The 24316-nt window shown below is 36.0% G+C and overlaps 1 protein-coding gene across 1 annotated transcript in view; it reads left to right on the top strand.

Annotated features, from left to right (window-relative positions):
* ERN1 (endoplasmic reticulum to nucleus signaling 1) overlaps window positions 1-24316 on the top strand; it is a 124671-nt gene that overhangs the window by 62138 nt on the left and 38217 nt on the right. Inside the window, exons 3-7 of the mRNA XM_051994980.1 lie at window positions 3195-3228; window positions 5169-5241; window positions 9926-9998; window positions 18100-18222; window positions 22330-22431. Of these exons, the coding sequence (XP_051850940.1) occupies window positions 3195-3228; window positions 5169-5241; window positions 9926-9998; window positions 18100-18222; window positions 22330-22431 (405 nt within the window). The remainder of the gene's footprint in view (window positions 1-3194; window positions 3229-5168; window positions 5242-9925; window positions 9999-18099; window positions 18223-22329; window positions 22432-24316) is intronic.

The following is a 24316-nucleotide window of genomic DNA, read 5'->3' as shown; positions in this document are numbered from 1 at the left end:
GATCTTGTGGGTTTCGGGGCTGCCTTGAAAGCTGCTGTTTCCCTCTGGCCAGCTTCAGTAGGGTGACTGCGTATGCCTGGGTTTTCTTCCTCTTGCATCAGTCAGTCTTGGTGAGTGTACAAGAGGTTATTGATGGAAAAGATAAACAGATTACTTAGACCGTGAGCTAATAATTGCCTGGTGTTTTTTTTTTTTTTTTAACATGCCTTTCATCATTTAGTGAATTGTTTGTTTTGCTGCCTGAGGCCTGGTTGGAAGTACAGATGGTGTGGTGGGCATCTGTTGTTGTGACGATTGTGTGCCATGGGAGCTGGGCTTCTGGAAGCAAAGTCAGTACCAGAAGGAGGGATAGAGATTTCACTGAAGGAGAATCCTGGGTGAAAGCAACCACCATGGGCTTTCGGCTGCCCCCACCCCCCAACACGCATTGATGAAGCCATAGGCTTTTAGGTAATTAGCCAGAAAAAATCATTGATTAAGCTGTGGGCAGCTAGTGACGCAGGGTGTAGAGACCAAGCAAAGCATTTATTAAGCTGGGGGGGAGCCTCCACTGGAGGGGCCTTCCTTCTGGAGGAATCCAGATTTCTCTTGGAGGATGAGGATCATGAGAAGAGCATGGTTGGGAGTTGGTAGCTGAGAAGTGAGAGCTAGAAAGGATTTTAGATATTATAAATAACATGAATCTGTCCTAGACTCTACCCAAAGGGGTGATGACCAAGCCCTTTCTTGATAATGCCCCTGTACTGATAAGTAGTTTTCAGAAGGATTCAAGTAAGGAGAAATCCATAGGTTTTTGCTTTCTCATTTGAGAATTTCTGGGTTTATAAATGAGAGAGGGAGTACAGTGTTTAAGACAGAGACCTGACCTCGAAGGTAGGAAAACTTACCTTCCAATCCTGCCTCTGACACATGCTGGCTGTGTCACCCTGGGCGAGTCATTTAAGCTCAGGCAACTATTTTATTTTATTTTTTAAAAATGATAGCTTTTTAATTTTTAAAATACATGCAAAGATAGTTTTCAACATTTACCCCTGGAAAACCTTGTGTTCCAAAATTTTCTCCCTCTCCTTCCCTCCGCCAGACAGAAAGCAATCCAATATATGTCAAACAAGTGCAATTCTATATATATCTCCACATTTTTCTTTACTAATAATAGCTTTTTATTTTTCAAAATACATGCAAAGATAGTTTTCAATATTCACCTTTGTAAAACCTTGTGTTCCAAATTTTTCTCTCTCTCCCTTCTCTTCAACAGCAAGTTATCCAATATAGGTTAAACATGTTAAGCAACTTTCTAAGACTATAAATTATAAAGAAGGTGCCCAGCCTATATTGGTAGAGGAAATCTTCTCACCTGGAAGTTCCCTATGCCATAGAAATCACATTTTCAGTCCCCGTTGTTGTTCAATTATTTTAGTCATATCTGATTCTTCAATGACCCCATTTGAGGTTTTCTTGGTAAAGATACTAGAGTGGTTTGCTATTTCATTCTCCAGTTCATTTTACACATGAGGAAACTGAGGCTTACAGGATAACTTGCCCAAAATCGCTCCACAATTAGGAAGTGTCAAAGACTGGATTTGAACTCAGGTCCTCCTAATTCCAGGCTCAAAGCTTTGTCCACTGCACCATTTGGATTCCATTGTTTAGTCCCTACTCTCCTAATAATCATAATTTTTAAAATTAAAATTTTTTTAATCAATAAAAATCTACTTTTTCTACCTTTCACATTTCTCCCACTTCTCCCTAGTTAATAAAGTAAATAAAACAAAACTACTGTTATAAACATGTATAGTTCAGGAAAATATGTTGGCCATATCCCACATATATAATATATATGTCTGTATATATGTGTGTATCTATCTATCTATATCTTTATTTCTATCAATCTATTTATCTACCTATTTCTATCAATCTGTCTACCTATGTCTCACTGTATATTCTGAGTCTGTTATCTCTTCATTTGGAGGTGGGTAGCTTGTTTCATCATAAGCCCTCTGGAATTAAGGTTGATCATAGTGTTAATCAGAATTCTTAAGTTTCTTAAAGTTGTCTTTATAAAAAAAAAAAAAGAAAACCCACAATATTGTTATTATATAAAGTGTTCTCCTGGTTGTGCTTACTTCATTCTGTTATTATTCCATATGAGTCTTCTTGAAATTTTTTGGAAACTATTGCCTTTATCAATTTTTATAGCACAATAATATTCTATTACATTCATATACTATTTGGTAGGTGCCCCTCCCCACAGTTTTCCAATTTTTTTTTTTTTTTTTTTTGCCACTGCAGAGAAAACTGCTGTACATATGAGTCTCTTTTCCTCTTTCTTTGCATCCTATTTCCTATATCACTGGGTCAGAGGGTATGTACAGTTTAATAGCTTTCTGGGCATCAATCCAAATTGTTTTCCAGAATGGCTAGACTAGTTCTTAGTTACACTAACTTTGCATTAATGTACCTGTTTTCCCACAGCCACTCCAGCATTTGTCATTTTCCTTTTCATCATCTTTGCCAGTCTCATGGGTGTGAGATCAAACTTCAGAATTGTTTTAACATGCATTTCTCTAATTTCCCCTAAAAATGTGTCACAAATCACTAGAATTTAGTTTTTGAAAGCCCACATCATCTGCTCAAATGCATTGGGGCATAACCTTTTTCCATTAATGATTGTGTCCACTTTAGGGTCTGGGTGGCCACTTTTTTGGATCTTTTTGTAAATATCTTCATCCCCAAATTGTTTCTCACTTTCACTGGTAATGAGTTATTTGATCTTAGCACAGTGCTTCTGACATTTTGCTCCATCCCAACTCTTAATTTTGACCTTTCATTTTGATGATATATTTATCTTTTTCTCCCAAAAGTACTTTTATATCTGTGATCTTATTTGATCCTTCAGGTTATTCAGTTAGAAGCAGTAGTAGCTGTTGATGGGGAGCAGTGTGGTTTAGTAGAAAGCATACCAGACTAAGTTTGAATTCTAGCTTTGATGCTTACCCTGGGCACATCTTTAAGTTTTTCTTTCTTCCTCTTTACTTAGGGGAATGAGATTTAGGTAATATAGTCACAGATGGCTGTAAGAAAGGCATTTCATAAAATTTAAAGTGGCATAGAAATGAGCTGCTTAATTCTCCTTTGAGGAATCCTGATGTATTTTACTCACTCTCTCCTAATGACTTCCTATTTTCTTTGTACAGATCCAGTCCTACAGGTTCCTACCCACGTTGAAGAGTAAGTTTCCTGATTCACTTCAGCTTTTTTTGTGTGTGTGGTTTGTCTGAATTTGTTGCCTCCTACCCCCACTTTTTATATTCCTCCCCTTCTACTAACAAAGGGAAACAGTTTGAATTGAGAAACTCCCAAGCCTACAAAAAGACTAATTCCCCAGCCAACATTGGGTGTGTCACTGTGATCTGAGATGAAAATGACCTTTTTCAAGTATGTAGGGTTAGAGATAAAGATTGGACCAGGGATTTCTTCAGTAATGAAAATTATTGGATGAGGAAATTCCTGTTGTTATTTCTTCTGCAACTTATAATTATTACATTGAAGCCTAAAACAGTGAAAGACTGAATAAGATAAATAGTTGGTATAGTGGTTAGAGGGCTGAGCTTGGAATTAAGAAAGACCCGAGTTCAAAATTAGCCTACAATGATTTACACAACCAACATGTGTAATAGTCAGGACTTGAAGCCAAATAAATCAAGACTAGCTCTCTATTCAGTATGCCATCCTACCTCATCCCTATATGAGCTGTAAAATCTTTGCAAGTTAGATGAAAACTATCACTTCAAGTAAAAAGGGAACTTGAAAACTGAAAAGAAAAAAAAAAATCACTACAAGGGGATTCTCTATGACTTCCATATGATCCACAAGCTATTTAGAATTGTTGATTAGCTCATAGGAATTCCCTAGATGCCTGCTTTGGCAATCCGTTTCCATCTGTTTTGTTTTTCTTAGGCACACATCTTCCTTTCTGTTTCAGTATCTGAACATTACACATTCAGGATCTTGCTATTAGTTAAAAAAAGAAAAAGAAAAACACTCAGAGAAAAAAAGGCTGATGTGATCTATTGAGTTTATGTACGTATGTATGTAGGATAACTGGATTTTTAAAAATAATGTGGAAGTTGAATATGAAAGGCAAGTTGGAAACTTTTTAATGGTTTTTCCTTGACCTTATTCATAGACTCTTAAGGTTTGCAGGGGTCTACAATTGCTGGGACCTCCTTTATATATCCCTAGCACTTAGTGCCTGTACATGATAGGTACTTAATAAGTAAATATTTATTGACTGAATGGTGGGGAAAGCACTGGGCTTTTTGTCAAAGGTTCTAGGTTCAACCGTCTTTGAGTTCAAGTCCTAAATCCCAAACTAACTAGCTATGTGACTGGCCAGGTTACGTAACCATTATGAACTTGTTTCCTTATCATTTTTTCTAAAGGAATAGAATACTGTGTATTTTGGAAAAACTATAACCTTAAAAGAAATATAAACCTAATTCTTATAATTCTAAATGTGAATCAGTTAACCAGTGTAATAAAACAAAATGAGAAGCAGATTGGATAAAAAAAAAATCAAAACCCTCCAATCTGCTGCCCATAAGAAAGACATTTTTAAAAAAAGATGTGCATAAAATAAAACCAAGAGGATGGGGGAAAATTTATACATCAAATAAATCCAAAAACACAGGAGTTGCCATGATGCTATCAAACAAAGCAAAAACAAATATTCAAAAAACAGGGAAACTATATTATGCTGAAAGGAACCATAGACAAAAGCAAGATCATAATAAATATATATGTCCTAAATGCCTTAGCATCCAAATTCATAAAAGTAAATATTATTTAAGTTTCAAAAAAATGTAGTCATACACTAGAGACAGATTTCAATATCAGTTTTAAATAAATTTAATGGAAAGACATTGTTTCCTTCTTTAAAACAGATATAGTCATATTTGTACCTTTCTGCTTCCCTCTTCATTCTGCTATATTGCCTCTGATTATCTTCAGTTTTTCATGTATATATTTTGATTGTACATAGTTAGCTTTCTGTGAGCTCCTTGATTTTAGCATCTATCACCATGCATGTGCCCTTACCTTTAAATGACTGTCAGTATGTATGTACACAGCTATCAATGATTTTGTTTTTTTGCTCCCGCTCCTCCCAGGCCTGCATTCCTTCCAGACCCCAATGATGGAAGCTTGTATACACTTGGTGGTAAAAACAATGAAGGTCTGACGGTAAGTGTCGTTGACTTCATGCCTGGAATCTCCAGACCTTCAGATTGGCCAGATATCTCCATGTGGCTTTACAGTTGACAGGATGCTAGTGACAGAAAATGATGAAAGAATCAAGGATCTGCCACACTTGTGGAACTGGCATCCCCCTTGGATTTGCTCACTTCCCACACTTGTTGCCTGCAGAAATTCTGCAAAAATGATTGCTTTTGAATATAAAAGTGTATCATCAGTACTTAGAATAGCATTGTTCATCAGTGAGTGCTAGAGGGGGAAGGATATGAAGGATATTGCCTTTATGTCCCCAGTGCTTAGTACAATGTCTTGTACATAGTAGAGTTGGGGAAATGTGGTATCTCATTAACTTTACAATTATCTGAATGGAAAGAAAGAAATATGAAGTATGAACACATAGACATAATACACAGACATACATATTATTGTAGAAATACATTAAAATCAATAGAGAAATAGGGAAGAAGGATCAAGAGAGACAGTAGATTTGGGGAGGGAAGTTAGAAGGAAAGCATTTTAATTATGGTGGACAGATTATAAAGATAGAAGTTAGAAGACTTCTAACATAGCAGTCTTAAAGACTTAACAGTTTAAGTCCAGACTGCATAAAAACAGCAAGGGCAGGGGAATAGGATAAGAATATTATAATTTTTAATTATTAGTGATGAATCCACTTTTGTCACCTTCCTATCTTTTGTAAAATTAATAGGGTGAGAGCAAAGGTAGATAATATCATAGTAACATATGATAGAGGGAAATACACAATTGTCTTAGAAAGATTCTGAAGATCATCTGGCAGGATAAGATACTGGACAATAAGATCCTTTTTCAAACTAAACTGCCAAGTATTCCAACTCTGCTATGGAGAGCACAATTCTGTTGGGCTGGTCACATTGTTCAAATGCCAAATGTACACTTGCCAAAAAGACTGTTTTATGGAGAAATGAGACAGGGCAAGTACTCTGTGGTCAGAAAAAGCAATACAAGAACACCCTCAAGGTCTCTTAAGAACTTTAGAATTGATTGCACTGAACCATCCAGAATGGCGTGCCCTCATCAGAAAAGGTGCTGTGCTCTGAGCAAAACAGATTGAAGTAGCTTAGAAGAAATGTGAGATGCACAAAGTTAGAGAGTCCACCACAAATGTCTATATGGATTATTTGTGTCTGACCTGTGGCAGAGCATTCTGAACTCATATTGGTCCAATCAGTCACAGTCAATTACAATACAACTTGACTTTAACATAGTGATGCCATTTTGGTCCTCTTTAAGAATAAATGACAACAACCAACCAAGGTTTAAGAAAGGTTCAAAAATATATGAAACATGAAGATTCAACAGAGTTAAAGCAAAGGACTAGAGTATAATTGTTTATACCTTAGATAAATTTAAAGTAGTAGGGGTATCAATCATAATGTAAGAAAAGTCTATGGCAAAGATATACATGACTAAAGAGAAATAAACAAGGAAGTTCCATTGCATTTAACAGCATCCTAAATAATGAAATGAGATCAATTTTGTGTGTGTGTGTGTATGCAGGCAAAAATAATTGAACTACAGATAGCAATGCATAGCAAAAACATAAGAAACCAGAAAAAAAAGTTGAAGATCTGAGTAGATTTTTAGAAAAATTAGATGTGATAGACCTCTGGTGACTACTGAACAGGAAATATAGAGTCTACATATTTTGTCAATTTGATTGGCACCATCATAAAAATTAACCATGTTCTAGGGCATAAAGAAATAGAGAAAAGCTGAAATAAGACCATATTCATTGCTAACCAAATGCAATACAAATATTATCAGTAAGGGTAGGTAGGAAAAAAAGGATATATATTTAAATGAAGATTTAAATAATATCCTAAAGACTTTGACCCGGCAGCACCATTACTAGGTCTGTATCCCAAGGAAATCATAAAGGAGGGAAAAGGACTCACATGTACAAAAATGTTTGTAGCAGCTCTTTTTGTGATAGTAAAGAATTGGAAAAGGAGTGAATGCCCATCAATTGGGAAATGGCTGAACAAGCTGTGACACATGAAGGTAATTGAATATTATCATGCTATAAAAAATGATGAACAAATGGATTATAGAAAGACCTGGAAAGATTTACATGAACTGATGCTGAATGAAACAAGCAGAACCAGGAATACATTGTATACAATAATTGCAAGAATATGCAATGATCAACTATGAAAGGCTTAGTTCTTCTTACCAGTTCAGTGATCCTAAGCAAGCTTAGTAGACTTTGGACAGAAAATGCAATCTACATCCAGAAAAAGATTTAAAGATTTTTAGATGTAAAGATTTAATGTAAATAAAATGTATTTCTATGAATAGACATTCTCTCTATATTTTAGAATGAGTCTTTATCAGAAATATTGAATGTAAAAATTTCCCCTAAGCTTTCTGCTTCCTTTCTAATATTATCTGCATTATTTTTGTTTGTGCAAAATCCTTTTAATTTAATGTAATCAATATTATCCATTTTGCATTGCATAATATTCTCTAGTTCTCTGGCCATAAATTCCTTCCTTTTTCACAGTTTTGAGAGGTAGGCTAAACCCTGTTCTCCTAATTTGGTATAGGATGTTAGATATTGGTCAGTGCCTACTTTCTGCCACCCTATTTTCCAATATTTCCAGCAATTTTTGTCAAATATCGCATTCTTATCCCAGAAGCTGAAGACTTTGGGTTTTTCAAACCATGTCTTTGTCAAAAAAAAAATGTCTTTGTCATTGGCTTAATTTGATTTTTTTAAAAGGAGAAAAAAAATAAAATCCCCAACAACAAGAATGAAATCCCAACAGATAAAATGTTAGAAAACTATTTTGCTTCATTATAGGCAGTAGAACTGACATTTAAAGGAAATACATAATAATTACAAAAACATATTTAGGTAAAATGAAATAAGCCTCAGAGAAATTAAATAACTTAATCTCAGAAAAATAAATCGAACAAGCTAGAAAAAACTCTTAAAGGAAGAAAAAACATAGCTCCAGATATATTTACAAGTGAATTGTACCAAATATTCAAAGAACAATTTGCCTAGTGACTACAATAATAATGTTAGCAGAAATAATTCTGAAAGATCTCAGAAGTCTGCCCATAGTAACAACTATCAAAAAATTGGTGATGGACTATAGCTACAAACTGATCATATTCATTCTCAGACATGGGCAATGTATAGACATAATTTGTTTAACTATATATATTTGCTGCAAAAAAGATCTACTTGGGCCATGAAGGGAAGATAGATTAGTGGTCAGTGATATGACATGGCAAAACGATCATCAATAAAATATTTTTTAATATGCTGAGAAAAAAAAAGCTCAGAAAAGGGATATAGAAATTTTACTACCTTCTTAAATAATATCTATTTCTTTAAAAAAAAAACAAAACACAACTAATAGAAGTTTACAATTTCTTATAAAATCCTCTTTCCTATTCTTTTACTTGAATTGTTTGTGTTTATTGAAGATTAAGTTCACAATTTTACAAAATAAAATTTAAAAACCAGTCTGTAAACAAAAAAATTATCCTGCCTGTCTGTATAAGAAGTATTGGACTACAGTAAGAGCCTGCATTTTCACACCTGGTCTAAGGACTGATTTGCTTCATTTGACTATACTTATTTATCATAGTATGGCAGTTAGATGGTACAGGACGGAGGCCAGTTCAAATCTGGCCTCAGATATTTACTACCTGTGACACCCTGGGCAAGTCACTTAACCCTATTTGCCTCAGTTTTTTCATTGTAAAATGAGTCTGAGAAGGAAATAGCAAACTACTCCAGTATATTTGCCAATAAAACCCCAAGTGGAATCATGAAAAATCAGACATAACTGAAAAAAGTCTGAACACATGTATCAGAATGGGTCACTCCATTAGGATTTAGTGTGTGTGTGTGTGTGTGTGTGTGTGTGTGTGTGGCAGGGGGGAGGTTAGTCTGTGGGAAATGAGTATTTGTTTGTTTTAAGGAAGAAAAGAATGATCAGTAAAACATTAAAAGAAAAAGCTCTTTCAGTGGTGAAAATATCCATTGAAATCTGGAACTAAGGGGAACTTTTCAATTCTTGACAGAAAGAGTCTGTTTTGTTTGTGTTTCAAGAATACTGGGGATTCCAAAAATAAAAAGAGAAACAGGTGCTTGCAAAAGGAGTATGCAGATGTTAGCTGTGGATTTAATGGAAAAAAAGCAGTTTTATGTTGAAACATAGTTTTGAAACTTTTGACTTTTTATGAGCTTCTTTTCTTGGTTCCCACCATTAGCTGCTGCTTCTTCTTTTTTTTTTAATCAAAAACTTGGAGGCAAACAGAAGTAAGGTGGAGGAAAGAATTTGGAACTGAAAATAACAATTTTAAAATAAAAAGAACCCCTGCCTAGGTAAAGGAAGCTGGTTCTTACAGGGTACAGGCCACCTGGTGACTGCTTTATGTGTGTAGCAGAAGTGAGAATGGAGGTGGACCCCTCCACCTTACTTCTTTTTGCCTCCAGCTGCTAACCATTTTTCATTTCAGGATTTCAATTTGAGTTGAGGAAGTAGTCAACAAAACTTTTCTCTTTTTAGCAAAATTGCATAACTGAAACAGACTGCCTATTAAGATTGTGAAAATTTCTCAGCTTTTAAAGTTAACTTGTTTTTCTTTATATATGTCTTCATCTTTCTAGAAACTTCCCTTTACCATCCCAGAATTGGTGCAGGCATCCCCATGTCGAAGTTCAGATGGGATTCTCTATATGGGTAAGAAGTTTCTATCAAAAATTAACTTAAATAAACAGATAATTAGTTATCAAAAATAAAGGTGTTTCATTTTCCTTTTTTTGGAACTGGTTTTCTTGCCTTGAATTGTGGGAGACAATGCTGTTGAAGCCATTGGCTCAGTTAAATTAGCCAGGTGGCACTAGCAAATAGAATGCTGCACTTAAAATCACGGTCAGAATTCAACTCCTGCCTGATATGTTTGCTAGCAAATCATTTAACCTAAGTCTGTTTCCTCATCAGTAAAATGAGAGAACTGGTTGCTAAGATTCTTTCTAGATCTAAATTGATGAGATCAGTTGAGAAATCTAGGTTCCTTATATAGGAGGGGGGTAGGGAAAGAAATGGGAGATATTGTCCATCAACATGGTTGCACACAATAAATATTAATTTCTGAATAAATATTTACATGTATATATTAATTTGTAAATGAATATGCATATACTTAGAAATTAATATAAATATATGAGTATATATTTACAGAGTATATTATATATACTTTATATTATCAATATGCTCAGATACATAATTTAATTTATGTGATTAAATATAATTAGGGTTAAAATAAATGTTTACATACATTCAGAAATTGGCATATAAGTGTTATATAAATTGATATATACATAATCTATATATTTATTCCTAAATTAATTTCATATATAATTATTATAAAATTAATTTTTATATAATTAATAAAAACACACATATATGCATATATATACACATATATATGATATATATATGTATGTGTATTAGTTCTCCCCTTTTGTATCTAGTAAGCCTTTTCTTTTAAGGTTAAAAAAAATGCAATTCAAGAAAACCACTTGAAGATAATGATTGTGTCTGACAGCATATATGGTATTTAATAGCCCTCCATTTCTCCAGTGAAAGAAAGCTTTTAGCTGCTCTCTTGGCCTTCCTGGAGTGATTTAAAGATTATGTCATTCTAGGAAGAAATTGTCTGAAATTTAAAGTGGGCACAATAATCTGAGCCAAGAAAAGGAAACTAGATTCTGTTTGTTAAAGGATTGTCTTAGTATTTCCTATTATCAGAGAGGAGAAACCTCCCCCCCTACACACACACACATGCATACATATGTGTGCATACACATATAAATATATACACATTAGATAAATAGATAGCAAACAACAACACAGCACTTAACACTTCACTAGCATTTAGCTTGCCTGAATTTCAGTTCTTAGAAAATTTAGCTTTTTCAGAACATCAGATCATCTTCTTTTATCTTGCTATTAAGATGACAATTTAAAAAATAATAAAATAACAATAGTTAGTATTTATGAAATACTTTAAGTTTTCAAAACACTTTTCAAATGTTATCTCATTTTATCCTCACAACAATCCTGAGGGATGATTGCTATTATCTTCATTTTACACTTGAGGAAACTGTAGTTAAGTAACTTGTCCAGTAAGTGTACATTAGTAAGTATCTAAGGCAGATTTGAATTCAGGTCTTCCTGACTTCAAATCCAATGTCTTCTTTACTATGTCACATAGAGGAAAACTGCATTTAGCTGGAAATGGTAGTAATGTTAAATGATTCCTGCTACTCTTGCAAAATTAGGATTTTTTGTTGTTGATGAGTGACCAAAAGTATTCCTTACTTTATCCTCATTATGGTGCTTTTGGAATTATCTAGTTCTGTGTCTGAGATGAACGATGTGGTCAAGACTTTCAGTGGTAGGTAACATTGCTTGCCCTTGCTTCCATATCTCTGGGAATGACTTTCTAGACTGGTACGTCCCTTTTATGACAGAAAAAACCTATTTTGTTTGTGTTTCAAGAATACCGAGGATTCCAAAAATAAAACAAGAACAGGTGTTTGTAAAAAGAGTTTGCAGATGTTAAATGCAGACCTAATGGAAAAGAAACAGTTTTATGATGAAATTACTATCTGATTTCCATAATTTTAGAGGGGGTGGAGATAATGATTCCATGTCACCAATTCTTCTATCTCAGTTATCCTCAGAATCAGCAGATTTAGGCAGGGTCTGACTGATTGGGTCTGAGATCATAGGATTGTTTTTCTTTTGGTGTTGTGAGGCAAATGGCATCAAATGATTTGCCTAGGTTCATCTAGCTATAGCAGATTTGAACTCAAACTCTCTTAACTCTAAGGTCAGTGCTTTATCCACAGTACCCCTCAAGATTACTAAAGTCTCAGCAATTCATTTCTCACATGGCTCTTAGAATACTTCCCTGTCATTTTCTTTAGTGTAAGTGCTTCCTTAAATTAGGTCATTCATTGGTTATTTGAGAGTTTGATGGTTGCCTGGTTCATCTATTGAAGAAATACAAATAATTGCAACTTTCCTTGGAGCAGCCAACGGCAAAGACCTTTGTCCCAGTCCATTGCCAAGGCTTTGAGGGAACCTGGAGCTTGTCACAGAAGAGCAACCCAACCGATAACTCTAAAAGCTTTTATCACGCATGGATGCAACTTGGCAAGGGGTTAAGCTCCAGGCCCCTGGAGGTGGAATGGATGAGTGAGAAGCTAAGAATGCATCAGTATCATTATTACTCCAAAGACAAAGATGCAGACACATCTCTGGAGGGATACAGTACCGTCAGTTGTTCAATAAACATTAATTAAACATTTACTAGGGGCTAGATATTGTCCTAAGTGGGAGATACAAAGAAAGTACAAAACATTCCCTGCCTTTAAGGAACTCACACTCCAACAGGAGAAACAAGATGTAAATAATCAGTTACAAATAGTAGGTGGAAAGTAAACTCAGAGGGGATGGGACTGGAGATGGGGGAGTGGATTTCACAGAGGGTGAAATTTGAGGGGTCTTTTTTTTTTCATTGAAATTTTTTTTTTATGAAATGACTATCTGATTTCCCTGGTCAAGATGAAATGGAGATAATGATTCCATGTCACCAGCCCTTCTATCTCAGTGATGCTCAGAATCAGCAGAGTTAGGCAGGGTCTGACTGATTGGGTCTGAAATCATAGGTTTTTTTCTTTTATTTTGGAGTGGGTTTTTTTTTGAGACAATTGGGATCAAATAGTTGACTTGCCCAGGGTCATATGGCATTTCTCTAATCAATAATGATTTATAGCATTTTTCATATCAAAAATTGTTTTGATTTCTTTAAAAAATTTTTTCAATGCTTTATTGTTCCAAATACGTGTAAAGATAGTTTTCAGTATTCATATTTATATGACTTTGTGTTCTCCCTCTTCCCTCCTCAATACAGCAAAGTAATCTGATAGAAGCTAAATATGTGCAATTCTTTTAAACATATTTCCATATTAGTCATGTTGTGCAAGAAAAATCAGACTAAAAAGGGCAAAAACCATGAGGAAAAAAAAAGTGAAAATACCATGTTTTGATCCATATTCAGTCCCCATAGTTCTCTTCCTGGATGCATAATGGCATTTTCCATCCCAAGGCTATTGGAATTGTCTTAAACTACCTCATTGTGAGAAGAGCCAACTCCATCATAGTTGATCATCATTTAATGTTGTTACTGTGTACAATGTTCTCCTGGTTCTGCTCACTTCACTCAGCATTAGTTCATGTAAGTCTCTCCAGACTTTTCTGAAATCAGCCTGTTGAGCTGAGTCTTGAAAGAAGCCAGAGGAACTGAAGGATAGAGAGAGGTGAGGAGAAAGCATCTACAGGCACTGGGATAGAGCAAGTGTAAAAGCCTGGAGTAGTTGATACACAGGATCCCAGCCTTGGGTGCAGTGACCTTCAGATCTGACAGGAGAAGGAAGGTGACTGATGATCTAAGGGAGAAGTTCTATCTTCCCTGGCTCCTAAGTCTTATCAGATTCTTGACCTTTTCCAGTCTTTGGTATGGGACACCTGGACTGTTTCCCTATAAGAGATCATTTTGTTCAGTCTTTTTCAGGGCGTTTGACTCTTGTGACTCTATTTGGGGTTTTCTTGGCAGAGATATTGAAATGGTCTGCCATTTCCTTCTCCAGCTTATCTTATAAAGAAACTAAGGCAAACAGGGTTTGCCCAAGGTCACATAGCTAATGTCTGAGATTTAATTTGAACTCTGGGCCCAATTTGAACTTTATTCTCTGCAGCACCATCCAAATATGCCCCCAGACCTACCAGTCAGAAAATGGGGTATTTCTAGAGAAGAAATCTCATGTCAGAAAAAGACTAGGTCTAGGAAACCTGAAACATTTTAGATCTATCACAATGATATCAGGTATAAAGAGTCCACAATTCCTGTTATTTGGCAGATTCTCTTTATTGTTGTTGTTTTCCTACCTCTTGTTCTTGTTCTTCTTGTTCTTCTCCACCTTCTTCTCCTCTTCCTTTCTCTTCCTCCTCCTTCTCTTTCTCTCTCTCCTTTCTCTTCTTTCTCCTCTTTCTCCTTCTCTCACCTTTCTCTTCCTTCTCCTCTCTCCTTTCTCCTCTCTCTTTCTTCTTCTGATCTCCTCCTCCTCCTCCTTTTTCCTCCTCTTCCTTCTCCTGCTTTTCTTCCTCTTCTTCTTCCTTTTTTTTTTTTTTTTGTCTTCCTTCTCCTCCTCCTCCTTTTTTGTTTCTCTTCAGATTTTAATTCCAAGAAAGAGAAATGTGATCTATGGAGAGATGTCAAGCTTATTATTAACATAATAAAAATAGGATAGGGCACAGTGGATAGAGCAGGAAGTCAGTAAGATCTGAGTTCAAATCTGGCCTCTGACACAAGATGTGTGATCCTGAGCAAGTTACTTCACCTTGTTTACCTCAGTTTCCTCATCTGTAAATGAGCTAGAGAAGGAAATGGCAAACTACTCCAGTATCTTTGCCAAGAAAACCCCAGATGGGGTTACGAAGGACAGCACTAAAACTACTAAACAAAAAGTACAGAATGTTTATGAAAGCCAGCTATGTTTTTTAATAGGTCAAATGATTCATGCACTTATAAATCCTCACAGTGTATCTGGGTGTTCTAATTCCAAGAACCTCATGAAATAACCAACACACTGGCTAAATTACACAGGAAGCAAGTGACACAGGCTCTGCTTTGCTCTGTGATGAGGGAATCAGGCAAATAAACAGAAAGATTAAGACATGTAACAAGTATCCAAAGAGTTTTTCCTCTTTTAAATTTAATTTTTAGTGATGCTTTTGTTAAACTTGCCAAACTTTTCCTTCTCTACCCACAGACTCCTCCCTTATGGCATAAGGAAAATAAGCTAACATATTGGTCAGTTGTTAAAAACATATAGGCCATTCCAAGTCTGAGGTCTACCACTTTTCTACTGAGAGAAATTTCTACTTAATTAATCCTCTGGAGTAAGGATTGGGCATCTATGCAGTCTTTTCTACAGAATTAATTTATTTAATTTATTTAACTAAGATGTTTTTCCTAGGAATGGTGATGAGTCATGCTTATCCAATCACAGATATTGTGCTGTGTAGATGAAGCTTGACTCAGGCTAGCCCAGTGGTCTGGGTTCAGGTTTAGAGTAGAGTATAGGTTTGGAATCAGGAAGACTCATTTTCCAATGAAATCCAGCCTCAAAAACTTACTAGCTGTGTGAAATCACTTTGCCCGGTTTACCTCAGTTTTCTCATTTGTAAAATGAGCTGAAGTAGGAAATGGCAAACCACTTCATTGTCTGTGCCAAGAAAACCCCAAATGGGGTCATGAAGAGTTAGACACAACTGAAAAACGACTGAAAAAAGAGATATCCATCAACCATCTACTAATTAACCAAAGGAAGCTAACTTAGCCATATCTGGGAAAGGATACTCAACAAGGATACAGCATTTGTTAGAGGCAGCTAGGTGGGGAAAATGCTGAACCAAAAATCAGAAAAATCTGATTTCAGGTCCAGCCACAGCTATGTGACCTGGAACCTCACTTAATCCCTGCCTGCCTCAGTGTCCTCATCTGTAAACTGGGAATAATAATAGCACCTGCTTCCCACATGTATTGTGAGGATAAAATGGGGCAGGTAATTGTAAAGTTCTTTGAAAACCTTAAGGCACTATGTAAATGCTGTCTGTTATTACTGCTATTAGTGACTCAGTTGGGGACAGCTTCTTTACTTCTGTATGAGCTAGTGATGATATCTGTGGAAAAGCTCCCAGCATCTTGTTCATTGGCTTCTGTGTGGAGACCACCAGGAAATTACATCAGTGGTTCAAGTCTGAGTCCTCCGGGACAATTAAATGTCCAGGAGTCTATTATTTTTTAAGGAAATGCTAGTACAGTCTCCATGGAGTAAGATCTAAGAGAAAAGCTTGCACAATCTATGTGACAATATTATTGTGTGTGTGTAGCCTTCATAGATAGCAGTTGTATGTAATGTGTATATGTGGAGAGAGAAATAAATATATATGTGTATATATATATATATATATATAGAGAGAGAGAGAGAGAGAGAGAGAGTAGTCATAAGAAATACATCAGTTAGTATACATGTGTATATATATATAGAGAAACATGTATGTATAGTAGTTATCACAGATACCATTTCCATTTTTTATGTATACTTGTGTGCATATTAATTACCACAAAGACCAGTTCCATTTGTCTATATGTATGTATATGTTGGAATATAAAGTTTGTGTGTATGTGTGTGTATATGTACAAATGTATGTATGTATGAATATATATATATGTGCTAAGAGAGAGGAGAAACAGAAAGAGATGGATATGGGTGTATATATTCATCCACATGTGTGTATAAATATATACTATACACCTATATACATATACATATGCATACCCATACATAATATATGTTAGAATATATATAATATACATAAAGATTACAAATATATATGTATAAGTATGTATGTATATATATCTATATATGTGTATCTATATCTATATCTATATACACTAGAGTGAAAAAAGGAGGAAGAAATGTATGAGTATATGTATCCACATATATGTATATTCACATATATATTACATACATACACATATAGTAGTAATCAGATAAATACCTGTTCTGGTTGTAGAAAGTATATTGTCTCTTGGGGAGGAAGGGATGGAGGCAGATATCTAGTATAAAAAGGTCCCAGTGTAGAAGCCCTCTGCACTAATACAGACCAATATCTCATCTACAGTTTATACTATAAAGCCACTGAGAGGTTGTGACTAACCTACAGTCAAACAAGATGGGACTTCACCTCACTAGCCATGACTGACTCTCTAGCTACTCCTTCATTATGTAATAACTAAATATTCATTGGGATGGTGGGAAGGTGAATGATTGAAAAGTTGGGGTACTACATGTTCCTTTTTTTTTTTTTTTTTGTATCTTAGATCGGAAAAAAGTCACCCATTGTAGACCCAAGTTGTCAAACTCAAATTTTCCAGTCACAAAACATTTTTAAACACCTGCTGTGTGCCTGGCACTGTTAGGCACTGAGAATCCAAAGAAACACTAGATATAATCCGTGCCCTCAAGGAGGTTACTCTCTAATGGGGAAGACTATGTACAAAAAGGTGCAGAATGAGGAAAGGGAAGGTATGTGGCAGGGGCAGGGAGGTAAGAGTGGAATGGTAGGGAAGAATTATGACCAGGTTGAGAATGAAGAGATTGCTGACCTGGGAAGCCTCCTTAAATGGAGTTTTTGGAAGGAATCCTCCATCCTGCTTTCAGAGGAAAGAACCCTGAGTGGAGGGTAGTAAAGGTCTAAGAATAAAGTGATATATGAGGATGAGGAGGTTCCTGGGGCATGATGTTGGGCTCAGTGGAGTGCAGCCAAGAGGAAACAGTGATAGCTCCCCTCAGAAGTCTACCTACTCCACTGAGCTCTCCTCTTGTGACTAGTTCACATATCGTGAAGTGGTGATGATTGGGAATTAGCCGAGAGTCTCCCACAAGAAATATGGCTTCTGGGTGTTATGGAGACTTATGTCCTCTGACCGGGGATGTATGACTAGGGTACAGGGTGGTGATTTCTTTGGACTGCAGGTCTCTATCTCTGATCACTTTAATTTTTTAAATTTATTCTTTACAAGGCAATTAGAGCTGAGTGATTTGCCTAGTAAGTGTTAAGTGTCTGAGGTCAGAGAGTGCTCTATCCACTATGCTATCTAGCTGATCACTTTTTAAATTAAGAAGGCTTTGTGTCTTTTCAGGTAAGAAGCAGGACATTTGGTACGTTGTTGACCTTATGACTGGAGAGAAGCAGCAGACTTTGTCTTCAGCATTTGCAGAAAGCCTCTGTCCATCCACCTCTCTTCTGTATCTTGGACGCACAGGTAATAATAATAATAAATACTGCTTTGCCAGTAATTGATCTTGAGAGTCAGTCGTGGAATGTAGAGGAAAGATGACCAGGCTTGAAGTCCGAAGAGATCTGGATTGAGGTACTATATGTGAAAGTCATTTAACTTCTCAGCATCCTGCACCACTCTCAGTGACTTTAAATTCCAGGGAAGCTGATGGTCTGCATCTCTGTACTTCCATCCTTACCCCATACTGATAAAAATCACACTTACAACCTCATCCTTTTCCCTAAAAAAGTTGATCTTAAGTCATGGCTTTTGTTATTTTCTCTGTGGAGAGCTATTTATATTCTTCTTATTCCCATTCTCCATTGTTCCTCTACATTTCTCTAGCTAAACCTACTGGGGCAATGCCTTGACTCTTGGGAGTAGAGTTTCATGTACGCTGAATAGTTGAGAAAGGGAGCTATATATCAATCAGTGAGCTCTTACTAAGCTCCCAGGGACAATTCTGAACTCAATTAAATCTCTCCTGGCCCATAATCATTTTTGGAGGTACCCTGGAGTAGGAATAAGCAAGTTCCTAGAAATGATCCCTAGCTGGATTAGTCATAGAGATATACATCTTTGTCCATAGATAAAACTGTGAAATGAGACTGTAAGAGTGGGGTTCCATTGATTATCCCACCCCATTTTGTTATATAAGAATACTCCTTGATTTAATCAGTCTATTAGAACTGAATATGAACAGGATCTGTGTATCTCATTCAGAATCAATTGAAGCCATAATTAGAGAGTCTTGGTCAGTTCCTGTGGGTTATATTAAAAAGGAGGTGCTCCTACAGAAAGGATTGCCATACACATTTTTGTGCATGTGGGTCCCTTTCCCTTCTTTAAGATCTCTTTGGGGTATACGCCCAGAAGTAACACTGCTGGATCAAAGGGTACGCACAGTTTGATAACTTTATGAGCATAGTTCCAAATTGCTCTCCAGATTGGTTGGCTCTGTTCACAGTTCCACCGACAATGTGTCAGTGTCCCAGTCTTCCCACATTCTTTCCAACATTCATCATTATCTTTTCCTGTCATCTTAGCCAATTTGACAGGTGTGTAGTGGTATCTCAGAATTGTCTTAATTTGCATTTCTCTGATCAATAGTGATTTAGAACAACTTTTCATATGACTAGAAATGGTTTTAATTTTTTCATCAGAAAATTCTTCATATCCTTTGTCCATTTATCAGTTGGAGAATGAAAGTTTCTATTGCCCATCAGTTTGGGAATGGGTGAATATGGTATATGAATGTTATGGAATATTATTGTTTTATAAGAAACGACCAGCAGGATGAATATAGAGAGGCCTGGAGAGAGTTACATGAACTGATGCTAAGTGAAATGAGCAGAAGAAGGAGATCATTATACACAGCAACAACAATATCATACAACAATTGATTCTGATGGATGTGACTTTTTCCAACAATGAGATGATTGAGGCCAGTTTCAATGATCTTGTGATGAAGACAGCCATCTACGTCCAGAGGGAGGACTGTAGGAAATGAATGTGGATCACAACATAACATTCTCACTCTTTTTGTTGTTGTTTGCTTGCATTTTGTTTTCTTATTCATTTTCTTTCCTTTTTGATCTCATTTTTCTTGTTCAGTAAGATAATTGTATAAATAGGTTTACATGTATTTGATTTAACATATTTTAATATATATAACATATATAGGATTGCTTGCCATCTAGGGGAGGAAGGAGAGGAAAATTTGGAACACAAGGCTATGTCAATGTTGAAAAATTATCCATGCATATGTTTTGAAAATAAAAAAGCTTTAATAATAATAATAATAAAAAGGAGGTAATCAGATAAAGATTTGGAAGGTCTGGAAAGAATGTATATCTCCATATCTAATCCACCTAGGAATCATTTCTAGGAACTTGCCTATTCCTACTTCAGGGTTCCTACAAAAAATAATTATGGGCCGGGAGGGATTTAATTGAGTTCACAGTTGCCCCTGAGAGCTTAGTAAGAGCTCACTGATATACAGGTCCCTTTCTCAACTATTCAGAGCATAAAAAGAGGAGGAAGGAAGAGGAATCATATAGATCATTATCATTAGTCCTTGGGGGAGTTGGAGTCAAAATGGTGGAGTAAAAGTAGGAATTTGCCCAACTTCTCCCCCAAGTTGCTACAAATTCTTTTAAATACTGACTAACCAAATTTTAGACTGTCAGAACATGCAAAAAGACAGAATAGAACATTTTCCAGCTGAAGACAGCTTAGAAGCTCAGCAGAAGAATCACCAGCCTTTTACAAAATTAAAATATTATTATTATTTTTTTATTATAACTTTTTATATACAAAATATATGCATGAGTAATTTTTCAACATTGAGCCTTGCAAAAATTTCTGGTTCAATGTTTCCCTTCCTTCCCTCCACCCCCTCTCCTAGATGGCAGGTAGTCTCATACATGTTAAATATTTTAAAGTATATGTTAAATACAATATATTTATACATATTTATACAGTTATCTTGCTGCACAAGAAAAATTGGATTTAGAAAGAAGGTAAAAATAATCTGAGAAGAAAAAAAAATGCAAGCAAACAATAACAGAAAGAATGGAAATGCTATGTTGTGATCCATACTCATTTCCCAATGTTCTTTCTCTGGGTGTGGCTAGTTCTGTTCATTACTGATCAATTGGAACTGATTTGGATCCTTTCATTGTTGAAGAGAGCCATGTCCATCAGAATTGATCATCATATAGTATTATTGTTGAAGTGTATAATGATCTCCTAGTTCTGCTCATTTCATTTAGCGTCAGTTCATGTAAGTCTCGCCAAGCCTCTCTGTATTCATCCTGCTGGTCACAAAATAAAATATTAAGAAAAAAAAAAAGAAGAAGGAGGACCAGTAGCCCGGGGATAGCTATCCAAAGGAGAAAGGAAAGATAATACTGAATTGTAGCAGAGAAGATTTTGAAGGGGGCCATTGACTCTTCTGGTACTTCAGAGCACAAGACTCAGACTGACTCCACCAGTTGTACCCACTTACTCGACAGCTATGCAAACTTCCAATAAAAAGGTCCTCTCTTTATCCAACTTCCCTTTTCAATGCCTGTATAAGTGATGAAACTACATTATCATATTTTTTTTTAAATTATCCTAACATTTCTGGAAACCTGAGTATTGCCACCACAAATAGGTCATGGGTTGGCTGGAGATAATTAGAAATATAAATTAAAGAGCTGAAATGTTAGGAATTTTCCTAACTGAGAGCTCAGAGCAATTGTAATTGTTTATATAACTTTTTATTCAATTTACATTCCCTAAAACCATTGAGATAGATGAACACTACATGGATCTTAGAGCTCATCATATTTTTCTTAGGCATAACATGATCTAATTATCACAATAATTGTAATAACACTAACTGATTTGTTTCTTTCAATAAATATAAATTACACATTATTTTAAAAAATATTGTTGGGAGTGATTAGCAACTAGATTTTTCTCCAATGCTTTCTTGTAGGATCGAAGTAACTGGGCTCTCCAAGGTCATGCTGGTGGAATATAAACCTTAGTAGGTCTTATTAAGCTGGAAAGTATAGACCTACTAGATTATTCAATTGTGATTTAAGGACTAACCTAGCTAAGTTCTGATAGATTCATATATCACCAGAAAGTTGGGCATATCTCAATATACTGACTAATGTGTATGGAGGGAGGGGTTTTGATCTTTGATGATTGAAAGAATATTCACATTAAAAGAATCACAGTTCTTCTGAGATGCTTTCTAAATGTAGGATAAAGACTTATGACTGTCTCTTTTATTTAAAAAAAAGTTTTATTTACATATTTTATTTCAAATATGGCAGTGACACTTGGTAATCCATTCCTTCCCTTCTCCTGATCCCTGAACTTCTAACTAGGAAGAATAGTTAAATAAGTCAGTAGTTGTGACAAAGTAGTTGTGCTGACAGCAAGTTTGAGGAGGGGGACATGGTTCATCATTTGGTCTTCTACAACCAAGTTTCGTTATTGGATTCTTATGCCTCTTAATACTGTTTTCATTTATAATTTTGTAGCTAGTTTGCTTATTGTTCTTCCAGTTCTGATGAATATTTATTTCCCCAGAGTACACCATCACCATGTATGATACGAAGAACCGAGAGCTTCGGTGGAATGCTACCTATTTTGATTATGCAGCTAATGTACCAGAAGAAGACATGGAGTACAGTAAGTGTTGGAGGGTCCTATGAGAGAGAGAAAAAGAGGAGAAAGACAAAGGGGGGGAAAGAGAGAGGGAGAGGGAGAGAGAGAGAGAGAGAAAGAAAAAGAGAGAGAGAGAGAGAGAGAAGGGGAGACAAAAGAGGGAGAAGGAGGAAGGAGGGAGAGGGAGGGAAGGAGAGAAATAAAATTAATTTATCAATTGCTTATGATGTGCTAGGCACTAATGTGGTAGGCAGTGTACATATACATACTAGCAAACAATACAATCCCTGCCCTCAAGAAGCTTACTTTCTAGTGGGTATAAGAGGAAGGAAAAACAACACATAAAGGGAAACTGGAATCTGGGACTGGGTTGGGGTGGCTGGCAGTATTGGGGTATGAAAATGATTGGGAAAATGACTTGGAGGCTTAGTTATGAGCAAGCTTAGTTTTCCAGGGTGGGGATCAAGGTGTGTAGTTGGCTGAGACATGGCCTGGGAGAGATGGTTGTAGGTGAGATAAGATGAGAACTTGCTTATCAGAGTCTAGCTTTCCTATACTCTGGTTTGGGCAGGGATTGGGGAGGGAGAGCTGAGAATAACAGCTGCAGTCCAAGCAGTATGGGGTAAGGATATTCCAGAAGTAGAACTTAGGGTATTGGGTTTTCTTTTTTGATCCAGGAAAGAAAGATAGCTTCCAAATACAGAAAAATGGGATTTCCTCCACAGCCCCTTTCTTGCCCAAATTCCCAAATCTTGTGTAGTGAAGTAGTGCTAAACTAATAGAAATGGTGGCCATTAAATCATACATAAGGATCCCTGGGAGCTACATTGTCACTTAATTTTAAAAGATGATGCTTTCAGGGATTGCTAGGTAGTGCAATGGATAGAGCACTGGTCAGGAAAACCTGAATTCAAATGTGAACTCAAGACATTTGACACTTACTAGATGTGTGACTCTGGGCAAATCAATTAACCCCAATTGTCTTGTGCCTCCTACCCACCTTGTAAGTACTTTGATTAAAAAAAGTGCCAGGCAATTTTGTGGGGGGAAAAAAGGGAAAGGTGGAGGCAGTGATTTAGGGTTGTTATGCAGAGTAGTACTTATATTTCTAAGTTGAATCAGAAATGAGAATCACTATTGTTTTCTTAGCTTATAACTTGGACAAAACCTAAAGTTTCTGTTTTTTGGCCCAAGAAAGACTTGCCTCCCTTCACTCCTTCCTGGGATGTCTACTTGTTTAAATGCTACTCCTTCTGGACTATTTGCAGGCAGAGTGTTTTACCATGGGTCCTATATGCCTTTCAGTTTGCTTGGAAAATTTTAAAAGATTGCAAAAATCAAAGATCAATCAGACTTCCCCATCCCTGTTGCCTACTTCCTTGACATCTACCTTTACATGTTGAATAAAACAATTAAGAACTTAGCCTGAAAAATTGGCTTTTGAGAAGGAACCTCATCGGTTCCATATTTGTAGACATTTCTCAAATTTTATTTATTTGGTGTTTTTTTCTTGAGAACCAGGCAGCTTTCCAAATGACTTGGTGGGGCTCATGCCAATCAGCAATTTTCTGGAGAGATAGGAAAATGTCCACATTAGAGTGGATTAAAAAAAAAATTTAAACATTATAATATGGTACCTCATAGATTAGAAAAGAAGGGATCTTATTGACCAAGTAGTCCAATTTTTCCATTATAGAGAGAAAAAAAACCTGATAATCAAAGAAATTAAGCAGCTTACCTAAAGTCACAGAGGCAGTAGGAGTAAGCATTTATAAATCTCCTACTTTTTGCCAGGCACTAAATGCTAAGGGCTTTGTAAATATTATCCTCTTTGATCTTTACAATAAACCTATGGGGTAGATGCTATTGCTAGTTCTACTTTTTAGTTGAGGAAACTGAGGTTGAGAGT

The sequence above is a fragment of the Antechinus flavipes genome, chromosome 4 (assembly GCF_016432865.1).
Source record: "Antechinus flavipes isolate AdamAnt ecotype Samford, QLD, Australia chromosome 4, AdamAnt_v2, whole genome shotgun sequence".
Classification (NCBI taxonomy): domain Eukaryota; kingdom Metazoa; phylum Chordata; class Mammalia; order Dasyuromorphia; family Dasyuridae; genus Antechinus; species Antechinus flavipes.
This window is presented reverse-complemented; position numbering and strand designations above follow the sequence as displayed.